This window comes from Neopsephotus bourkii, unplaced genomic scaffold (assembly GCF_033783945.1).
Source record: "Neopsephotus bourkii isolate Nb327-2 ecotype Australia unplaced genomic scaffold, CSIRO-AGI_Nbou_v1 NB_1707, whole genome shotgun sequence".
NCBI classification, from domain to species: domain Eukaryota; kingdom Metazoa; phylum Chordata; class Aves; order Psittaciformes; family Psittacidae; genus Neopsephotus; species Neopsephotus bourkii.
In genome coordinates this window covers 8762519-8783571 of record NW_026902181.1, presented here as the reverse complement: position 1 = coordinate 8783571, position 21053 = coordinate 8762519, and the positions used below count along the sequence as shown (strand labels likewise).

Here is a 21053-nt window from a genome sequence, read left to right as displayed (position 1 = left end):
CACTTAAAAAAAAAAAAAACCTCCAACAAATTTAGCTAAGTGTTGGGAAGCAAATTTCAAGTGTCATTTAGTACTATATTTAGAATGCAAGAGAACACATCTTGACAATATTCTGACTTGGGATGCTCAAGATACTCCTGATTACTAAAAAAAAACAAGTAAGTACTGTCAGTTTGACATTCTTCTCCCCCCACGCCACCCGCAGTTGAACCTAGTTAGGTACTAAATACAAGACTGCCTCACAAATTAAATATAAACTTCTGCTAAGAAATTATTAATTTGAAGGTAACAGAAAATGTTGAAGGGCAAAGAAAAATGGCTACATCCACAACATCACAAAGTACATATTTCATAATTACTATCACTTTTATCAGCTTGCTAACTCTGAGATATTTTATTAGTAACTATAGGATTGTCCCCACGTTCCTTCACTTTCCATTAAAGCTTTCTTAGGCAGAAGGAGTGCTTCTTACTATAAACACCTCACTGATATTCTAGGCAAGATAATTTACTAACTACCCCACGAGGAAACAACTCAAACCCTTTCTTAACCCTTGTAACTCCTTTGCATCTCCCTTGAACCAGCTCCTCAGACAACTATTTGACCACAAAAGAAAAAAAAAAAACTTACTCTTCACAGAAAAGCAGCTGTTAAACTTGACTACTTTGCCAACTTTTTGTCATTTCATTTCTTAGGTTTAGCTCCTCCTGAAGACTCCCACAGACTTCCCCCCCCAAATTCCTTTCAAGCAGAATTAATTAGAAAACCTAATGTACTGTTTTTATCTGCATGTTTCTAAATATGTTAATTTAGAAAATGTTAACTTCATTTCATAAAATATAACTCCTGAGAATGAAGCAAGTCACTCGACTTCAGTCATCAGCACAAACAGACCTAACACAACAGCCCAGGCCTCCAAAAACACTAAATGCTTAGGCCACTGGCATCATGATGTGTCCTTTAACAAGCCCTAAACACTATGACATCCTGGTAGTAAAAAAGACTGAGAACTCCTGAGATCCCCAGTACCCTTAAACTACCTCTTTCTTTCAAAGAACAGCCACTAGAACACTCATTTGCTGAAACTGCTCAATGTATCAACTGGATAATCAGCACCACTATGAGAAAGTATGTAATACTTCTGATACAGCAGATGTGTCTAAGTACATTCCATTTATTACAATAAAAACATTGTCAAGATGTACACTCTTCCATACAGAGGCATAATACAGCTTATTTTAAAAACATGTACCACACTCAAAATTAGAAACCTATTTCTAGACTCCTCTGGCTTCAGCTACAGATCAGGCCATCTCTGGGAAGAGTAACAGAGAGATCATAAATTATTTCATTTCTTCCCTGAACACCCTAAATTATTTCTAGGTACACCATGCCAAGGACGTATCTTCAACTGTACTTCAACATGTACTTCAATCCAGCTTGCTAAATGTAACTGAGAGCTCTACTGAAGTGCAGGCTGGCATGCTTGAACCTCTACTATGTTAAACCAGTTAACTGAGCAAAATTATCAGGAAACACTCCCACCGCTGTGCCCATCATGCCACTCCTTCCAAAACTTGTACACTGGCTTACTATCTTATACCAGGAGCCAGTTTCTGGATATGCAGAATGCTACAGCTGTTTACTCACCTACAAAATGCTCTATTCCCTTTTATAGTTACAAGCTTACAACCGAAAGCAGAAAACACTTGTGAGACATTAGCTGCAATTTTCACAGAACAAAGTTGTCACCTAAAAAGACAGGTTTACATAACATGATCTTAAAGGGACAAAGGCAATTCACCTTCAACTTTATCTCATAATTAAGTTCCAAGGACAAGTCTACCCAAAAGAGCAGATACTGAGCTTGGAAGGAGCTTTGAACTAAGCTGTGAGAGACAACTTCCAAAAGGAAGAACTGAGCTTGTCCTGGTGGCTAAATATTGTCTTTTGGTAGAAACACAAATGCTACTTCAGTTGCAAATTTAAGAAGCTGCTAAAAATTAGACACAAATGCGAAGCACAGCCTCAGCTTAAGCAATTATAAGCTAGTGCTGCTGGGTAACACGAAAAGCTTCAGAAGATCCACCTCAGCAGCTGCTGTAGTAACAAGGGGAGGCTGACACTCCTGTTTCAGGAGTAACACCCCGGTACATAAACAGTTTACATTACTTATTCTAATTCCAAAACCCACCTTTATCCTCCAAAGGTTTAACCCCTTTACTAAAGCAGTAAAGGAGGTGAGGAAGGGAAAGAAACCAGAACATTCCTTTCCTGCCAAGGGGGGGACTCCGAGGAGCCACGTACCAGCAAAAACATTCCTTAACCAGAACCCGAGCGCTGGAGGTACGGGAGGCTCCCTGGAAAGCTGAAGGAGTAGGAGTAGGGAGTATTCAAGATGTATCACATATAAAAAAAAGGAATTACATCACGGGGAAAGCAGTTTTAAGCCACTTGTTTTACTCCGGTTTCTGATCAGCCTCGCGGGTGGGCGAGGTGGGGGTGAAGGGACAAGGGAACGGAGCGTGAACACGCGAATGTCACCGCCTCACTCGCTTCCAACCCTCCCGGACCAGGTTGAAACAAGTCCGATCCACCCACGGCCGAGCGGGCCGGCGGCGGGCCGGGAGCGCCCGCCAGCCTCCGGTGAGGCTGTGGAGCGGCAGCGGGGGCCAGCCCTGCTCCCCGACACGGAGGCGGCCGCTCCCCGGGGGAAGGGGCGGGCGCGGCTCCGCACGACAAGGGGCGTGGCGCGTGGGCGCCCAGCGCGTGGGGCAGGGGCCGCCCGGCTCGCCAAGCGACGGAGGAAGAAGGCCGGGACTGTGGGGCGAAGGAGGAGAGCGATGAGGCCTGGGCCCACGGAACGTGTCCCGGGGCCGCAGGGAAAAGGGGTGTCCTGAAGGAGCGGCGCCTCCCGTGCGAAGGGAGACGACGGAGCTAACCGCAGCGGAGCGAGGCCCCCCAGGAAGGCTGAGGGGAAGGGCCCAGGTCCCGCCGGGATGGGAGCGGGGACCCTGGGCGGGAAGCGACCGGCTCAGCCAGGGGTGGGAGCCACGGGCACGGGCACGGCCCCGCCTTACCTCCCGCGCGCGGCGGCTCCTGCCTCGCCTGCTGCGAGCGGTGCGAAGCCCGAGCCCCTCGCGCCGGACACCGCTGCCCGCGGGTGGGGAGGCGGTGGCCGAGCTCGCCCCAGTCCCGCACTCTCAGCCCAGCCCCACCCCTTCCCTCGCCCAACGGCCGCCATTGGCCGAGCCACGTCCATCCGGAAGGCCCCACCCCCCCGAGGCCTACGGCTACCAATCCTCAGCTACCAGCCCCTTGCCTTCGCTACCGGTCTTAAAAAAGGGCATGGTGGCTCCCCCATTGGCTGGGGTTTAACCCCTGCCTTCAGGTTCCTATTGGCTTCTATAGCTTGCAATCTTCAACCCGCCGGCTTTCTGATTGGCCTTCTTTAAGATTATGTGGGTACGTCACCCTCCTACTTCTTACCCTTAGCCGCACCTGAAGGAGACGGGATTGGCCGGGGTGTAGGAGTTGCCGCTTCTCATTGGCCATTAGGCAGCACGGGCTCCGTCCTCGCGCGCTATGTGACGCCGACGCGATGACGTTGTGAGCGGTCTGGCCTGGTTCCCAAGATGGCGGCGCGCAGGGCGCGGAGGTTGCGCTGTCGTTAGACGCTCCACGCTCCGGTGGGGTCTCCTCCCCCGCGCCTAGCCTGTGAGTACGTCGCACACGTGTGGGACCGCGGGGCCCCGGCGGCTGCGGCCTCCCTACTCTTCCTTGGCCGCCCACTGGCGGGAGCCGGGGCCTGAGGAAGAGGGGAAGGGAGCGGAGAGGCTGGGGTGGCAGCGAGCGAGCGCCTCCCCGGGCACCGGCAGCCTCGGCGGCGGGCGGGCAGGCTCTGGGAGGCGCTGAGCACACCCCGCCGGTTTGGAACTCTAGGGGACGGGGCTGGGTACTCAGGTGACTGGTTCGTGGAAGGTAGGATGGAAAAAGCCCGGGATTAGGCTACTGAGATCGTCTGTTGGGTGCGTGGAAAGGCAGAAGCAGGACTTCCATCGCTCTTGTCGGTCGTTATGGTTTGGGGTGCTTTAGGATGTTTTCGATTATTCTAGTTTTGCATTCAAAAATACTTTCGCTGCATATAGTAGTATCTGTTGTTGCTTCGGGCGATTTTAGTACTAATTGAATTTTAAACTGTTCAAAGTTTAGGAAGCAAAATAGCTTGTGAGGAAGAAGAACCGTAACTGATGTGAAAAGTAACGTTTTCTTGGTAAAGACGGTAAGAACGTGTGGTCGTGGCAGGGTGCTTTTTGTTGCTTCTTGAGATAGTTTTAAGTAGCTATTTGATTATTTGTGGTAAAGGTTGGATTGGTCTGTGACTGGTACCATCAGTTGTGAACGTTCTTCCAAAACCAACGTGAAACAAAGACGGTTTCTTTTTTTCTGGAAAACAGAAACTGTGAAGTTGATCAAGATGCCGATCACAGGCATCTTTTTTTTTCTGGCAGTTCATGTAAGCTTTCTTCTGCTTTCAGAAAGGAAACATCTGGAAAATTATAACAGTTTAAGAGTTTTAAGCTCGGGTCTTCCTCTGATAGTTTTGCTTAATCTATTACATCATAATCGTTATTTGTTAAGTGAACCTTTGCAGGTGACTGGAGTAATTTGAGCATAGTATTTGTAATTTATTGAATTACTCTAAGAATAGTCTTATGTGTAAAAGAAATAACGGCAGTGGGACAGTCTCCATTCTGCCTGTAAATTGAGGTATGGCTGAACATCAGTCATACATACGAGAAAGTTGCCTGTAGAGCTTGGTGTTGTATATACATTGAATATACATACAGAAATGCTGGTAAAGTTATGAATAGTGAGTTAATATCCTTCCCAACTTTTAAAATCTTGCTGCTGCCATCACTCACTTGTTTTTCCTTATTTTATGGATAAAATAGGTGAAAGTTGTTCTACTGAGAACTAACCGATAGAGTTGATAATGCATTCTTGAAGTTTCTTTATTAAACAAGTAATAACAAAAATTACCTGTGTCTGTTTCTTTGAGGTGACTTTGTGTTAATATGGGGAGAATAAGGGCAAGGTTAAACATTGTTTGTCTTTGAGTGTAGAAGATGTCCCTTCTAATGGGCAAGGCTAAACACACCTTCCTCTTTACTCATGTTTGAGCAGGTGGAGGTGGGGGGAATCCTTTTTTTAAGAGTTCCTTTTGTCTTAAAGGTTCTGAAGTGACTGCCTGACGACTTCCTTTTCGAAAACTTAAAAGCAAGAACAATTCTGTTTTAATAAATGAAGGAGAATAAGGAAAATTCCAGCCCTTCTGTAAACTTGGCAAACCTGGACCATACAAAGCCATGTTGGTACTGGGATAAGAAAGATTTGGCACATACACCATCACAGCTAGAAGGGCTTGATCCAGCTACTGAGGCACGATACCGCAGGGAAGGGGCCAGATTCATATTTGATGTGGGAACACGTTTAGGGCTGTATCCTTTAAACTCATGTTACTGTGAAATGTCTTTATGAATGGGGACTTTCTGAATGAATCTGCAGGAAATGTCATGTGCTCAGTTAGTTGTTCAAATATTTTTTAATCATTAACCCAAAATCTCCTTGAGTTGACTTTTGACGTAATGTGTTCCTGCACAGTTTTTATCATTTTTTATTCATTGGATAAGCAACATTTCAGCTGAAACATTTTGGCAACAGAGAAGTTAAGGTGATACAGAATTGTCAATTAAGGCTGACTTTTGGCAGTTGTGAAACTCGGTCTTTTAGTACATGAATCTGTGTAACTTGTCAAATCTTCCATTTAGCATTCAATTTCCTACGTTGGATATTGCAGTTCAGTATTTTGCCTCTGAGGCTTATAACCTCTACCTCCCCACTCTTGCTGGGGTTTTTTTGTTTGTTGTTTTTTGTTTGGTTTTGGTTTTGTTTATTGTTTTTTGTTGTTTAGATTGGGATTTACAACTTTATGTATATTAGTAAATTCCATTCTCTCATAGACTGCCACTTAAACTTCTTGCTTCCTATTACATTCCTGTGCTTCTTTTAGTCCCCTAAGTTCTTTGTTTAATAAAACCTGGTGAAGATGAAATTTTACTCTTATTGAAGAGTAGGGAGTATGTTCAGAGTTTATTTCCCTTTGTAAGTGTGAATAGCTAGTAACCTTTCTCCACACCAGCATTTTAATGTGAAATGATAATTGTTCTGTTCTTTTATGTACTTATTTTGGGTTTGATCTTCTCTGAAGCAGGCGTGATTTAACATCAGGATGACCTTGCATGGATCTTCTTATAAATGTGATTGTGACTTTGCACACTTCCAGTAAATGCTTCTGGGCTGAATCATAATATTTACAGAACCATAAGGGGGTTTGTGGCATTTTTTCCCCCTAAAGCTCCTGTTTTAGTTGTGTTGTTTTCTAGCTGGTCACTGAACTTGTGGTACTTGATAAAGCAGTATCTATATTTTCCTCTGTGCATGTTTGGTTTTAAATTTGTTTTATGTTTGAAAGTCCTTATACTGCACCACAGACATTATGATACTCTAGCAACTGGGATAATTTATTTCCATCGGTTTTATATGTTTCATTCCTTCAAACAATTCCCAAGATATGTAAGTATTTACAGTACTGATGACCTTGTACAGTGATTGCACCGGGTATGCACTACTGAAGTGGTGCTAAGTCACTTGGATACTACCACTGGCCACTACTCTCGATGAAAACTAAGCATTTTATCTTTTAATCATAACAGCTTAAAATACACTGTTCTTGTTTGTTTGTACATTTCTATTCAGGCTTAGAAACACACTGCAGTTATGTCTGAAGATAACGTTCTTTAGAAGAAGTAACAGCTATAGTGCTGGTGCTCCTGTATTGGCTAAAAGGAAAAAAAGAAGTGCAATAGCATTTTAAGACTCCATGATAGTCCAGGTCAAATTCTGCTTTGGATGTCTGACCTTGAAATAAAGTTGTATAAAACAGGCAGTCCTCCAAATTCTATAGTTTTTCATTTGAGAAAGTAAAGGCTTAAATTAACATAATAAAATTAGAAATTAATATGCTCTCAAAGTCCTTGCAAACTTTCACAGAACTGTTAATGGAAACTGACAGTGCTTTTACAGCATTAGACTCTATTGCATATGTACATGCAGACAGCTTTTTGAAAGCACTTTGTTTTTTAGGTGACAGGAGCCTGCTGTCTCTTCCTAGCAGGAAAAGTTGAAGAAACGCCTAAGAAATGTAAAGATATAATTAAAACAGCTCGTAGCTTGCTAAATGATGTACAGTTTGGACAGTTTGGAGATGACCCAAAGGTAAAAACACTGATGTTGAAATTGATTTCATCCTATTGCTCAAGCGAAGTGGCAACCATTCCTAAGAGCACTGGCCGATTTTCAGTTGTTCTAATTTTAACTATTCAGCATGCACTTATGGCTCTTTTGGGTAATGTGATAGATAGGCTTTGGGACATACTGGGATAATTGTGTAAAAAGTTTACATTTGATTTCATGTCAATTCTGATGTTATTTTGCAAGTTTGAGTAAATTTGAGTAATTTTGGTTAGGGCTAGAAGTGTTATCAAGATGTAAATCATATTTGACAGTCTTAGTGTCATTTTAGGAAGCAACAGCAAATCTTAAGTCAAAGAACTAAATCTCAGAAGTATTAAAGTTTCCTGTTTAAAGTGTTTGACTTAGCAAAACTATGTTTCTCTCAAAATTTGCTTATCATAAATAGCAGAAGGATCTGAAACTCAGGAGAGGGATGTTGTGACAGCTTACCATTTTGTTGTAGTTTTGTTTATTTGGCATTTTCATGCTGTGTTTGGTTTGGTTCTTTCCCTCCATGGAGGAAAACAGTCTTAAACACCATGTCCCCTCTCCTGACTCCAGTTAATGTGAAGGAAAAGTATCTGAGTTTGCAGTAATGTTTGAAGTTAGAGAAATTTCTGTTCCTCTCAGAGGCAAACCCTAATCAAGCAAAGGCAGATGAACATATTTGCCTGGAGATGTGTGTAGTCATGCTTTGTACCAGCATTAAAGAATTTGTGCTGGTACTTTATGTGAGTAAAAGAAGGAATAATATTGTGGTTACCCTGTAACATTCTCTAGGAAGAAGTGATGGTCCTTGAAAGGATCTTACTACAAACAATAAAGTTTGATTTGCAAGTGGAACATCCATACCAGTTTCTTCTCAAGTATGCCAAACAACTCAAAGGTAAAATATTACAGGGTGAGCAAGTAATACCTGTTGTTAATTTTCAGAAGTTAATTTACATTAACAGTGCAAGAAAACTGTATTCCATACTGTTTGTCCTTCCTAATTTTATTTCTTGTAATTTTCCTAAATGTTTTTCAGGAGACAAAAATAAAATTCAAAAACTGGTTCAAATGGCATGGACATTTGTTAATGACAGGTAAGACACTCCTACAAAACCTTTTGAAACACTTTCTGTTGCTTACTTTAGTCTGTGATTAGATATTTCTTTGACACATGTTTCTTTTCTGCTTGTTACATGTTTTCATGATCATGTTCATCAGTATTTCTTCCATCATTACCATGATAGTTCCATTGAGCGGGGAATCTAGGATAAGTATAGAAGTAGACCAATTAAGACCTTTGCAGTTTTGAGGTAATGATTTAGTGCTGCATTAAAAAAAGTTCCTGTTTGAAAGAGCCAAACAAAATTATAGAACTCCAGGACAGAAGCTGACTTTTTGCCCAGTCTGAGAAACATGGCACTTCCTGGGAGAAGCTGCTACTTCCCAATTCCATTGTGCCAGTCAATTTTTTATTTTACTTTTTTTTTTAAGCAGTGCTTTGGTAGAAGTAAACTAGCGATTAAATTCAGGGAGGAATACAGGTTTCAGTGCTAAATTTACAATTTCTTGAATATTGGAGGTGCAATACAAGGATCACATCAGTTAACAGGAGTGTGTGCAGAAGCACTTTTCATGTGTAGTGTGGCACTGAAAAAAAAATGCCCACCCAAAAAAAACCAATTCCAAACCAAAAAACCCCACAAAACAACTCAATACACTATAGCCTTGTTGAAGAGGATTCTGCAGAGCTGGGCAGGTTAATTCAGCAAGGATGGCTAAATGTAATTTTTAATTTCTGTACAAAACCTGGAAAAAAAAAGTGTAGATGCCCTGACTATCCAGAAATGCCAAATAGACTGCTTTCAGTCATACCTACAGCAATAGAACACCATTAAAAAAATACGCATTTTTTACTTATGTGCCTAATTTGTAGTACCCCAGCGTGGTCCACTTTCTGTAGATACTACCTAAAATCTCTAAATTAATTTGAGCCAAAGGTTGTTTAATGTATTTGGATGTCAAGAGATGTTCGCTTCAGCTGCTGTCAGACTTTCAGGTGTTGATCTTACAGGTAGAACAAAAAGTATGGTTTGACTGTCACTGCTGAGTCTGTCAGGGGGAACTTTAAGGACATAATAAAGACTTAGCTGGCTAGCTGGAGCTAAAAGTCTTTAAGTAGATTGTTACAGAGTCTGCGGAGGAAAAGTTAAAACAAGAAAACCTGAGCTTGTAATTTAAAATTAATATTGGGAAACAGTAACTTTGATTATGACAGAACTTAGTTAATGTCAATAATACCAGTTATCTTAGCATTAGGTTTATCAGAAGCTATTCAAGAGAGAACCTTTAAGAGTTTTTACAGCTTGATCTAAAACTTGCATTGTGCTTCACAAGTTCATGTTGGCTGTTCAGGGGAGAGGGGATGGGTAGTGTTTGTTTACATTTTATAGCAAAACATTGGGAAACTCCAAAATCCAAATGTGCCCATCATTCCCTAACCAGTGTAATGCAGTGACAGCACGCTTGTGTAGCAACATGAACTCTATATTTAGTTAACGCTACAGGTGAGAACCAGTGGAAAGTAGCTGCCCCTACTTGGAATATAATGCTGTCTTTTCTTCTTCTTCCACACTCATATAGTTCTATGTTTTCTACTTTTCAACTCTAAACTTGATGTTCCTAAGTGGTGCTTTGCTTGTATAGACATATGTCCTCTGAATTACCTGTGTAAAATTACCTTGTTTCTTTATAGCAGTAGTGCAGAAATAGTTACGTAAACTCTTCAGTTAAACAAGGATCTTAATTTTAATTGTGTCAGATGTTAAAGTGTTGTGGGATTTTATACCATGTTAATTATAGCTGTTGTACATTGAAGTGTTGTACTGAGACAGAGATCTTCATGGCTGTGGGGGTTATTTGTTACTACTATTATTTATTTTTATTCCAGTCTCTGCACTACACTGTCACTGCAATGGGAACCTGAGATCATAGCTGTTGCAGTTATGTACTTAGCAGGCCGTTTGTGTAAGTTTGAAATACAGGAATGGACATCAAAGCCAATGTACAGACGATGGTGGGAGCAGTTTGTCCAAGATGTTCCTGTTGATGTGCTGGAAGGTATGAAAAAACATTTGCCACAGATGGAGGAGTATTTCCTTTAACTGTGTGATCTAGGTCATAAGTAAATGCAGACTGCTTTCTATCTATTTAGTCAAAATGATCATGTGTAGAGTATATAACTCAGGTCACATGTGCTATGCCTTAAACAGGGTTTAAATAAAACTGATTAGACTGACTTAGTATGGAGGCACACTTGGTTATCATGACAAGTATTTTGGTTAGTATTTCCTTTATGATTTGTTTAGTTTATAACACAGCTAATTAGCTGCAGAATTGTCATGGTGTGTATTTTCTATTTTTTTAATTATTCCTTTTTCCCCATTTAAAATAAGCAGTCTGGTGAACACTAGAACTGTTGGAGCCTGACTTCCAGTGGTTTTCTCACTGATGATTGACCTCTTCAACTGAATTATGCTAGGTTGTTTTTGGTTTTGTTTTTTATGGTGTACCATGGCTGAGGAACAAATTATGGGGGTGAATTCTGATGGGATGAATTACAAATCTTTGTTATCAATACAGATATCTTGATATTTCATTTGTGTATATATAGTGCTTACATTTACCTGCTGCTTGTACTTTTGAGGGAGAGAGCCCCAAGAAGTTAATAAACCTAGACCTTTCTTGACTCTTGTTAATTAAATAGTGGTTATGTGGTCACTGATTTGTCTTCATTAAAGTATTTACTGTCTTAGCTGGTATAAATGTCAGGCAAAGCATACTTCTAGTTCTATAAATTGCTTTAGAAGCATTTAAAAATTTACGTTTATCACAGTCTGGCATTGGATTCTAAAAAATTTTAAGTGGAATACTATCTGTTGCCCTTTTAGGTGAATATTCTACAGTTCTGATGATTTCTTAGATGGTTACTTGCTGTGTTTTTATTATGGCTTTTTTTCAGAGTTCCTTCAGTTTCAGATAGATCCTTTGTTGAATCCTCATCAAAGAAGGTTGTAGAATGGGCATTTCTCCAGTTTCTGCTGCTGCACCAGTGAATGCTCGTGAACTCATTTAGCTTTCCTAGAAAGGTTTTCTTTTCCTTGAGTGCTGCTCTTGCACCTGGTTATCAGTCGGTCCTATGTGTTTCTTACAGCCTTGAGCTGCTAATGTGTTGGAAGAATTTAGTACTAGCCCTTTACTTATTTTTCTACAACTCTTTTGACTGGCCTAACTAGGCATGTAAGTTTTAACATATAATCTTCTTTCCCTCACTTTCTTACTGTATTACTACCCTGTTGTTACACAGTTACTTGGCTGTCCAAGTGCACAGTAATGACGTGGTATATTAATACCAAGACACTTTGTTCTTCCGGAAGGTGTGCGTCTACATCTACATGTTGTTCAGCACAGGCAGAAGAAACTCTGAAATGCAAATATAAATTGAAAAACAGGCTGTTTTAAAAAAAGTTAAGCTGAGTTTATAATTGTATATTAAATGTACCCTAGTACATTATGGGAGTATAATATTTTGGATTTATTTTTTTTTTAAGACATCTGTCATCAGATCCTGGATCTGTACTCACAGGGAAAACAGCAAATGCCCCATCATACGCCTCACCAGTTGCAGCAGCCACCATCTCTTCAGTCTGCACCCCAGACACCTACGGTACAGCAATCACAGCAGTCTCAGGGTTCAGAGCAATCACAGACTCAGCAGCAAAAAGACTCACAACAGTCAGCGCAGCAGCAGCAGCAGCAAACACAAGCACAGCAGTCTAAAAAGCCCTCTCCCCAGTCAAGTCCTCCTAGACAGATTAAAAGACCGGCAGTAAGTTTAACTTTGAACTTTAACTTGCATTTTATTTTCAAGCTGATCTGACGACATTCATTTGATTTGAAGCCTGTAGTGTGCAGTAGACTTGCATTTGCTTTAAAAACAAGCCTGGTAATTAATTTGGTATGTAGACTTCTGTCGGTTATATGGCAAGGTATGTTAGCTTAGATGGTAAACTGTTCACCGGTTATATGGCAAGTATGTTAGTTTTGGCATACGGCATTTGTATGCCACTTGAAGCAAAACTAGTGGAGAGACTTTTTAGTCAGCATGACCTATTAAGATTGTAATTGTTTGTGGTTCTGTACTATCAAGTTCTGTTGTTTCTGTTGTTAAGCACGCTTGATTTAGGGAAGGTCTGTTGTGCCATACCTGAACGTAGATGTAAATGAACATGAGCCGGCAGTGTGTGCTTTCAGCCCAGAAAGCCAGCTGTATCCTGGGCTGCATCAAAAGGAGCGTGATCAGCAGGACGAAGGAGGTGATCCTGCCCCTTTACTCTTCTCTCATGAGACTTCACATTTAATGAGCAAAAACGCCTGGAATCATGAATGGCTTGGGTTGGAAGGGACCTTAAAATGTGGTTTCAACCCCCTGGCACAGGCCAGGTTGCCCAAAGCCCCATCCAGGCTGGCCTACAACACTTCCAGGGATTGGACAGCCACAACTTCTCTGGGAAACTGGTACCAGTGGCAGTGAATAGTGCAGGTAAAAAGATGTAAGTCCTGGTACATCAGGGGCATCCAGAATAGATACAAAGCAAAGGGTGACTAAGTAGCACTTCCGTAGCAGAACAGCACAGGCAGCCTGAATTTGAGAAAAGCAAATGTGAAGGTCTGAAATTGTTCATTCTCCAGAAAGCAGTCTACAGGAGCAAGATGTGTAGTGCTTGAAAGATTTACTTGGTGCCTCTAAAATGTTCTTCAGTTAGATGTACCATAAACCTTACTTAAAATGTTTGCCTCCTATAAATAGGGCTTTGTGTGATTTCTCCTTTGGTTTGTACAGAACATAAATACACTTTGTTCCTGGAGGATGTGTTATCTGTTTACAAGAACTCCTATAACTCCATTACCTGCTACTGAGCATGATACTTTCAACTAGCTGAGGCATTGGCCCATGACTTACAGGCTTATACCGAATGTCTGAAGTATCTGCACATCCTTTACATCTCTAGTAGTGAGGAGCACTTTAACGTTCAGTTGTCTTCACTAAAAATGTACTGGTGAATCTTTAGATGTAAATAGGGTATTTAGTTTGGTTAAACTAGAAACTGCTAGTCGGAACAATGTCAATGCATATGGAAACAGCACTGAAATAACAGCTCTACTGAGGTATGGATTTAGCTAATTAAATAACAATCAGCATGCTAATAAATAATGTTGACCCTGGAATGTGATGGCTGGAGCAGTACAGTGCAGTGGAAGGACCAAAAAAACCTTCATCTCTTTTGGCAGCTGCCATTATTAGAGAAATGACTTAATTTTTATATGGTTTGGTTTTGTTCCTTCTTTATTAATTTTATTTTTCCGTTAGCTTAAATGCAGTTTAAACTGATGTTTGGATTTCTGTCACATGAGGTACTTGGCTGCAGTTGCTTCTTCCATTTTAACAGTGTACCTCAGCGACATTATTTTCTGACACTGCTTCATGTTAAGAAATGCACAATAATGGAATTACTTGCCTCTTGAAATAATTAACTGACTTCCCAGAATGAGTCATTTTTGGGAATGTTGCAATAGGTAGTGAAGACTTGCTTCTGTTTGAATGTGCAGGGAGATCTAATGTTTGCGTGCAGTTTTACAGGCAAGGAATTTAGTGCTAGAAAATTGAGAAAAGACCACCCAGCAAAATGAAGGCAATAGACGAGTTTGTGAGAGTCATCGAGAAAAGTATGTATGTTTGGAATGGGAAGGTAAACATTATCTTTGAAAAGCAAGAGAGCAGCCAGAAAGAAGGTGGCTGGAGATGAATTGAAATGACTGAATATAAGAATGAGGTAGCCACAAGGAGGCCTTGAGTTCCTTGGTATTGGACAGCAAAAATCTTGAGAACACTCATCAGAATTAAGGAACATTGTTCAAGTTGGACTGAAATACATGTTCCTTCTTGGTGTGGAAAGTAATGTGATGGGGGCTGAGCAACAATTTGTGAAGGTAAAGCCACTGGAGATAAATAGTCTCTTAAAAAGAACCCTTTCATTGAAAAGACAGAAACCACATACCACAGTCCTCTTCTATCATTAATTTTAAATATGTTTGTAACTATGCTTATTGTACTTAAAATTTCAGCGAGGTTTTCTTCTTTTCTCAAAGACCATCGCTAGCCATCTCAGTTGGGCTAAGTAAACTGGAAAAGATTTTTTGCAACAAAACAACAAAAAAAACCAACCAAAAATTTGGGATTGGAAGGATGATGGGAGGTTTTGTGGGTTTTGCTCAGTGTGCACGAAGTTTATTTTCTAGCATAGTATTTGACTTTTATACAGTGCTTTCCATCTGAAGGCTTCCAAAATGTTTTATACTAAGCAATGCTTTCACTGCCCTCCTGTCCTGGTAAATAAAGCATAAAGGCCTGAAGTGATTTTGGCAAAGGTTGAATGACAGGTCAAAGCAGAATCAGGAACAGAGTCCAAGTCTCTTGCTTTCAGCTCAGTGAGCAGTGTACCAGACCGTGACAGTGGATGCTAAGTAAGTTAAATGAGATGCAATACTCAACAGTGAAAACAGCAGGAAAATGCTGTATTTAAATACCTGCTTTTTTTTTTTTTTTCCCTTCAGCCTTACTCATTCTGCCAGTTAAGCTGGGCTTTCCCAATGTGATTTGACTTTGTTCAGTGTTTGTGTTGCATCTGCCTAAAGAGACTGGACATTATTAGCATCCTAATAAAAAGACAGGAATAAATAAAGGGTTTGTCCTGTGTCCTTTTATGGAAGGGAGGAGGAAACTGGTTCTGAGTTGGAAACTGGTTCTGTTTTAGTCTGAACCATACAAATACTTTTCAGCAGGTTGCAAGTTGTTTCCTGTTTTGCTCACTTACTACCATTTTAAAATGCTTTGTATTTTGCAAAGGTCTTACTTCCTTTGTGTTTCTTTTTTTTGTTTATTTTTTTTAACAGGCTGTATCTCCAAAAGAAGAGACAAAGACACAAGGTAAAGGATGATATTCTATATTGCTTGCATTTTACTGTTTTAACCAAAATAAGTAATTTGCTGATGTACACTTGGTTTGTTTGCTTACAGCCTTGGTAGTTTGAACCTACTCTGATTCTAATGATGTGTCTTTAGGTATATACTGTAATTATAAATGTTCCTTTAAATATATACTGTAACTTAAAGTGTTCCGAAGTGCAAAACTTGAAAAAGTGCAGTCCCTTACTACAGTCTATTCAGTAGAAGTCTTGCTAGCCTACTTAACTCTCAATGTATAACTCTGCACCATTTGGAGGAGTTCTTCAGCAAGTGGTAGTACCTTGAAGCAGTTGAAGGTACCATGTCATTAAATAGCTGCACTAATGGTATGTCTGTTGGTAGTCAGTGACATTTGTAATTAGTTGTTGGCATGGCTGCCAGTGAAAAGTATTTTGTATTAATAAACAGTCTAGATTAAGAAATGCTTCATTGCAGTGATCACATCTAGTTCTTTTTGTTTGGGGGTTTTTCTTCATTTTGTTCTTCTGGAGCAATGTATTTTGGGATAGCTAGGATGGGATTCTGTAACCTTTCCTTAAGTAAGTCTGGCACTTCCCCCCTCTCCAGCTCTGCAGGTAGATTCCAGAGAGCTGTCTCTTGTCTCTCCTGTGCAATTGCAGTTTTGTTTTTTTTCTAGACACATGTTCCCCTAGCAGAGAATAGTTCAACATTTTCTTAGATTTGTTTAAAATATTTGCAAGTTATGGTTTTGTGCTAGAAAAATGTACATATGCTTGTCTTCACTTATCTGCTGTTATTGAACAACTTGTCCCTAGTTAAAAATACACAGCTTGAGCTTATAGGCATGTGTTCTTTAGAAGACTTCTGTGTAATGCTTGATGCCACTTTATTTATACAAAGGTCTTTATTTTAGCTTTCTTTTATTAAATGTAGCTAGTATGTAGGATTTCCACTGTACTTTTGCATAGTGTAATATGATAATCTTTAGTGTGAGACCAGAGTTAGAATTTGGAAAATATTGCAAAGCAATGACCAATTAGGAACTTCCAAATGTTTTTTAGAAGCACCACCATCTAAAATTCCTAAAATTGAAACTTCACATCCACCAATACCTCCTGCACATCCACCTCCAGGTAAGCTTCCATTTTCTTAAACACATTTGCTCTTGCTGTTAATTGCCTTGCTTTTCATTCAGATGATGGTTACAGTGAGGGGGCAGGGGTTGTTGACTTGATTAATCAGCTTGGCAAGTAAAAGGTAGGTAAGCTCTAGAGGGAATTTGATCTTGGTAGCACAGGCTTTTCCATACAGATGCAAAGAAGTTATGATGGAAACAAGACTGTACTAGGTGGACAAAGGCAAAACAGTTGTGACTGTTAAAGACCTAGAAGACTATAATTGCCACTAGCAGGCAAAAAAGGGACTTACGTGCTCAAAAGGATGGCAGATGCCATATTACATTACTAAAATAGCTTCCAGTTGTCCTACTGAAGTCCTCCATGTTACATCCTTAGTATAGAAGTTGTGCAGGTATGTAACTTCTGAACAGTAAGGGGGATGCTTTCTTTTCTGTCTCCCAAAAGAGGGCTTGTATCTGCCAGAGAACTTTAACATTGCACACATCTTAAATTTGCAAAATGAATTGTACTGTTGTAAAAATGTGCTTCCAGTGACTTGAGGCATTAGCTGTCCTTCCAGTGACCCTTAAATATTACACAAATATTTTATAAAGCATGGTCCGTAATGTAACTCTAAGATGACAGCTTCTAGTAGGGAACTATAAGAGAGAATAAGTGTTCTGAAATATAGTAAGACCATTTTTCCTGTTTGTTAAAATCAAATTAAAAATGAAGGGCTGCTTTTAAATACAGTGTTTATTATTCCTTCAGTTGTTAAATCTTGAGTGCAGGTCTTGCATCCGGAATTATTCTGAAAATAAGCAAATGAGGAAATTACTGCCTGCTATAATTTGGGAACCAGAAGTCATTGAAATCATAGGTACCACAGCCAGCATACCCACCTTGCGTGATCTAATTATGTAGTTGTCCCGGGGACAATTTTGCTGTTAAACTTAGGACTGCTTAGATAAGGTAAATCCTATGCAGGCAGGTAACAGGTTTTTTTCCTATGTTATCTAAATTTTTCTTCTTAGAATTTATACAAGCAAATCATTGTATAAGCACTGCAATATTTTAAGAACAGTCTTTAGAGACCAACTGGTTGTTTTGGGGGGATCTGAGGAAAAATCAGGTAAAAATCAAGAATGCTTATTGACAAATGAACGGAAGTTCTAGAAGGTGGATTTCTCAAATTCTGTTTACCACTGTGTGTTTAGTTGTTGTATGTCCCTGGAAATTACTGCCCTACATCTGCTTCTAAATAACTTTTCTTACTGAAGAATGTCTTAGATTTTTATATATACAAAGCAAGGTGGATGTCAAGATGCCCCAAACTCTTGTTTTGTTGGGCATTTTAATACTGACTGTATGACCATAGAGAGATCTTGCCATTAAGTCAGTCTTCTCGTTGTGGTATTCCTTACTTTATAATGTCTGCATCAAGAGGAAAAAAAAGTAACTTGGATTTTTATTTAAAGAGAAGACAGCTTAAAGCATGTTCTTCCCAGAAATGGGCAAATATAGTTCTGTAAATTTCTGACCTTTTCATGAAATTCCCTAGACTGTCAGGTAGGGATTTCCCTGAAATCAGTGGAACAAAGCTGGTAAGATTTCATGTCCCAGGCAACCTGTTGCTCTTTCTTACTTACCCTCCAGTTTTCATTTTATAAACAGGTTTAGAACCAAGTGTTAAAAGCCTTGAGACTTTGGACTGTATTTTCAAATGACTTCCAAATGTGGGAGGCAAGTGAGGTGTAGAGGGTAATCCCAGGCCACCTCGTGGAGTGTAAAAGAGGAAGAAAGGAGTCCTTCTGGACTAAAGAAGATTGAAGCACGATCGAAAGATTTGGTTTCTTGGGTTGAATCTGTTAGTTGTGATTCTGTCCCTCCAGTCTGCTTTCTGCTGGCTGCAGAACAATATTTAAATTGTAAGAAAGGACAATGTATTTAAGTTTTAGAATGGGAAAAGCTGACCTTGGATCTTTGTTAGGCAGCTTAATTATTTTCTGGTGGCATAAGAAGGTCTGACAATATCACATGGCATTCGAAGACTTGGAGAATTGAGTCCTTTTTTGATATGTTAACTGGAAGAAAAATACAAAGCATTGAGGAGCTGTATTGCCACTATCCTTCAAAAAAATTAATGAAATTTTCTTTTCCAGAGCGCAAGCCTCCTTTGACAACTGCGGTTTCAATGGGAGAAGGAGAGCAATCTACTACTGTGGACTCAGTAGATATGCCAAAGGTCCAGATTCCTCCTCCTGCTCATCCTGCCCCAGTACATCAACCTCCACCTCTGCCGCATCGTCCCCCTCCCCCACCCCCCACCAGTTACATTACAGGGATGTCTACTACAAATTCCTATATGTCAGGGGAGGGTTATCAGAGTCTTCAGTCAATGATGAAAACAGAAGGACCAACTTACGGAGGTTTACCACCGGCCTATGGACCACCAGCTCATCTACCATATCATCCTCATGTCTATCCTCCCAACCCTCCACCACCAGTTCCACCTCCACCCCCTACTTCTTTCCCCCCGCCCAATATTCCACCTCCTACTCCAGGATATCCTCCTCCACCCACATACAACCCTAATTTCCCACCTCCAAGACTGCCTCCAACTCATGCAGTACCACCTCATCCACCTCCAGGGCTGGGAATGCCACCAGCCAGTTACCCCCCACCTACTGTTCCCCCAGGTGGACAGCCGCCTGTACCACCTCCAATTCCACCACCTGGTATGCCACCTGTAGCAGGACTCGGACGTGCTACATGGATGAGATAGCATGAGGTAATTTGCACGATACCCATTTCTAGGCAGGAGTAGCTAGCCAAAACCTACATTGTAAAGAGAAGAGGAGGGTAATTTGTATAATTTAGATGAAAATGAGGAGGAGAAATGAAAATTTAGCTGATCTGTTTGCAGTATTGTTTATGGTGAGTTATATAGGCTTCTAGATTTTAATCAGCTTTGCAGTATCCTAACTTTATACATTTGACTTAAGTTTAAATTGTCTTGAGTTATTCCAGCACTGGATTACTTTGTACTAGCAAAAGCAGCCATATTGGCTCAATTGTATCAGCAAGAAAATAATTTCCTTCTACAAATCAGTGCCTATTTTTGCCTATCAAAATAGCCAGATACCATTAAATTTGATATTGTAATAAGAAACTTTTGTGTTTAGCAATTAAAGCAACACAATGTCAAACGTAAAAGCTACTGTATTTAAGAGAGATTCTGAGTGCTAGCTGACTGGAATCATTTTGAGGTGTTGGCTTTGCTGATATTTTTGGTTTGGAATGTACTGGTATCTTAAAAGTATTGTATGTTTACACCTATTTGCAAATTTCTGTACATAATATATATATTTTGTAAGTGTGAAAGTCTGAATGTAACAGCCTACTGTGATGAACATCCTGGTTATAAATGGGACTACCTTGCTCACATCTACTCAAATAAAATTGGTTCTGAATTCAGTGATTTCCAGGTTTTTCCTATTAGTTCAGAATTCATGACTGTGGTACTTATTGCAAAATATTTCAGCAGGGGTCTCCCAAATCTTATTCATAAATTTATTTAAAAAGGATGTATTTTATTTTATTCAACTAGAAGTATACACTATCACAATCAATCTCTTCATTTTTACTAAAATATTTCAAATGAATGTTTTACACACATTATTAAAAAAATCTGTACTATTACTTTCCCGCCCCCAAAAAGCCAGAGTGGTTCAGTAACAGGTAAAAACGTGTGCTAAAGTCTAAAGAACTTTGCTATATACACAACAGCAGGTGCTGACTTTTCCAGTTCTTTGTAAATCATATACAGAAAATAGAGCAGGGCTGTAAGATCACAGGTTTAACAGAAATCAAACTTTAAAACTGATTTCTAAAGCAGCACAAATAGACTTTCCCCACATTATGAAAAATATACAGTTTTATCACTTTACAGTCATGCACTTTGAAGACCAGTAGTACTCTTCCCCCACAGTTTTTAGAAAGATAAAAGGTCACTTTAACACTGATTTCTTTTTATATCTAGTATTTGGATAAAAAATGTGCCATTCTCAAACAAGGTTGTGCTCAGCAGTCTTCTCAAGGTGCAGAGAGCCAGCTGAAGCTGGTTACACCACAGCATTTCCAAAACTGTTAGGGAAATGCTGCTTGCTTCAGCCACTCCAACAAAAGTCAAGGATGTGATTTTACTTTCCTTAAGCAAGCAAAGTCCATGTGTAAACAATGGATGCTTTCTTTGTCAGAGGACTGCAGAACCCCGGGTTTCAATCTTGAGGAAATTAACTTGGACTATTGCTCAAAATACATCAAATTAATGGCCACTATTTCAAGGGATGCTTCCATCCAACTGAATACATAAAGCTCTTCAGATAGCTTTCACAGAAGACTTAGCACATGGGTGAATGCATCTAAATATGCATAAACACCATCTTTTTAGACAACTGAAAATTCAGCACCCAAGTCATCCTGTAAAGTCATTGAGCGTCATTTTACCTAAGGAAGACACTTTACAGCTCAAATGGAGCTA

The 21053-nt window shown here is 40.1% G+C and overlaps 2 protein-coding genes across 4 annotated transcripts in view; one reads left to right on the top strand and one right to left on the bottom strand.

Moving 5' to 3' along the window:
- SETD3 (SET domain containing 3, actin N3(tau)-histidine methyltransferase) overlaps positions 1–2343 on the bottom strand; it is a 63130-nt gene extending 60787 nt beyond the window's left edge. For both annotated transcript variants that reach the window (XM_061376392.1, XM_061376393.1), the window contains exon 1: positions 2196–2343. The gene's annotated coding sequence lies outside the window, so the exon portion shown is untranslated. The remainder of the gene's footprint in view (positions 1–2195) is intronic.
- A 2558-nt stretch (positions 2344–4901) lies between these two features.
- Positions 4902–19985, top strand: CCNK (cyclin K). Of its 2 annotated transcripts, none has more exons than XM_061376152.1 (10): positions 4902–5502; positions 6556–6637; positions 7208–7339; positions 8138–8258; positions 8385–8442; positions 10296–10465; positions 11956–12233; positions 15359–15392; positions 16454–16525; positions 18673–19985. In XM_061376152.1, exons 1-10 carry the CDS (start codon positions 5306–5308, stop codon positions 19293–19295), a joined length of 1767 nt encoding a protein of 588 aa, XP_061232136.1. In that variant the 5' UTR covers positions 4902–5305; the 3' UTR covers positions 19296–19985. The 2 variants fall into 2 exon arrangements, with proteins under 2 accessions (XP_061232136.1, XP_061232137.1); XM_061376153.1 differs by having other exon boundaries at positions 4904–5502; positions 8138–8243.
- The last annotated feature ends 1068 nt before the right edge of the window (positions 19986–21053 follow it).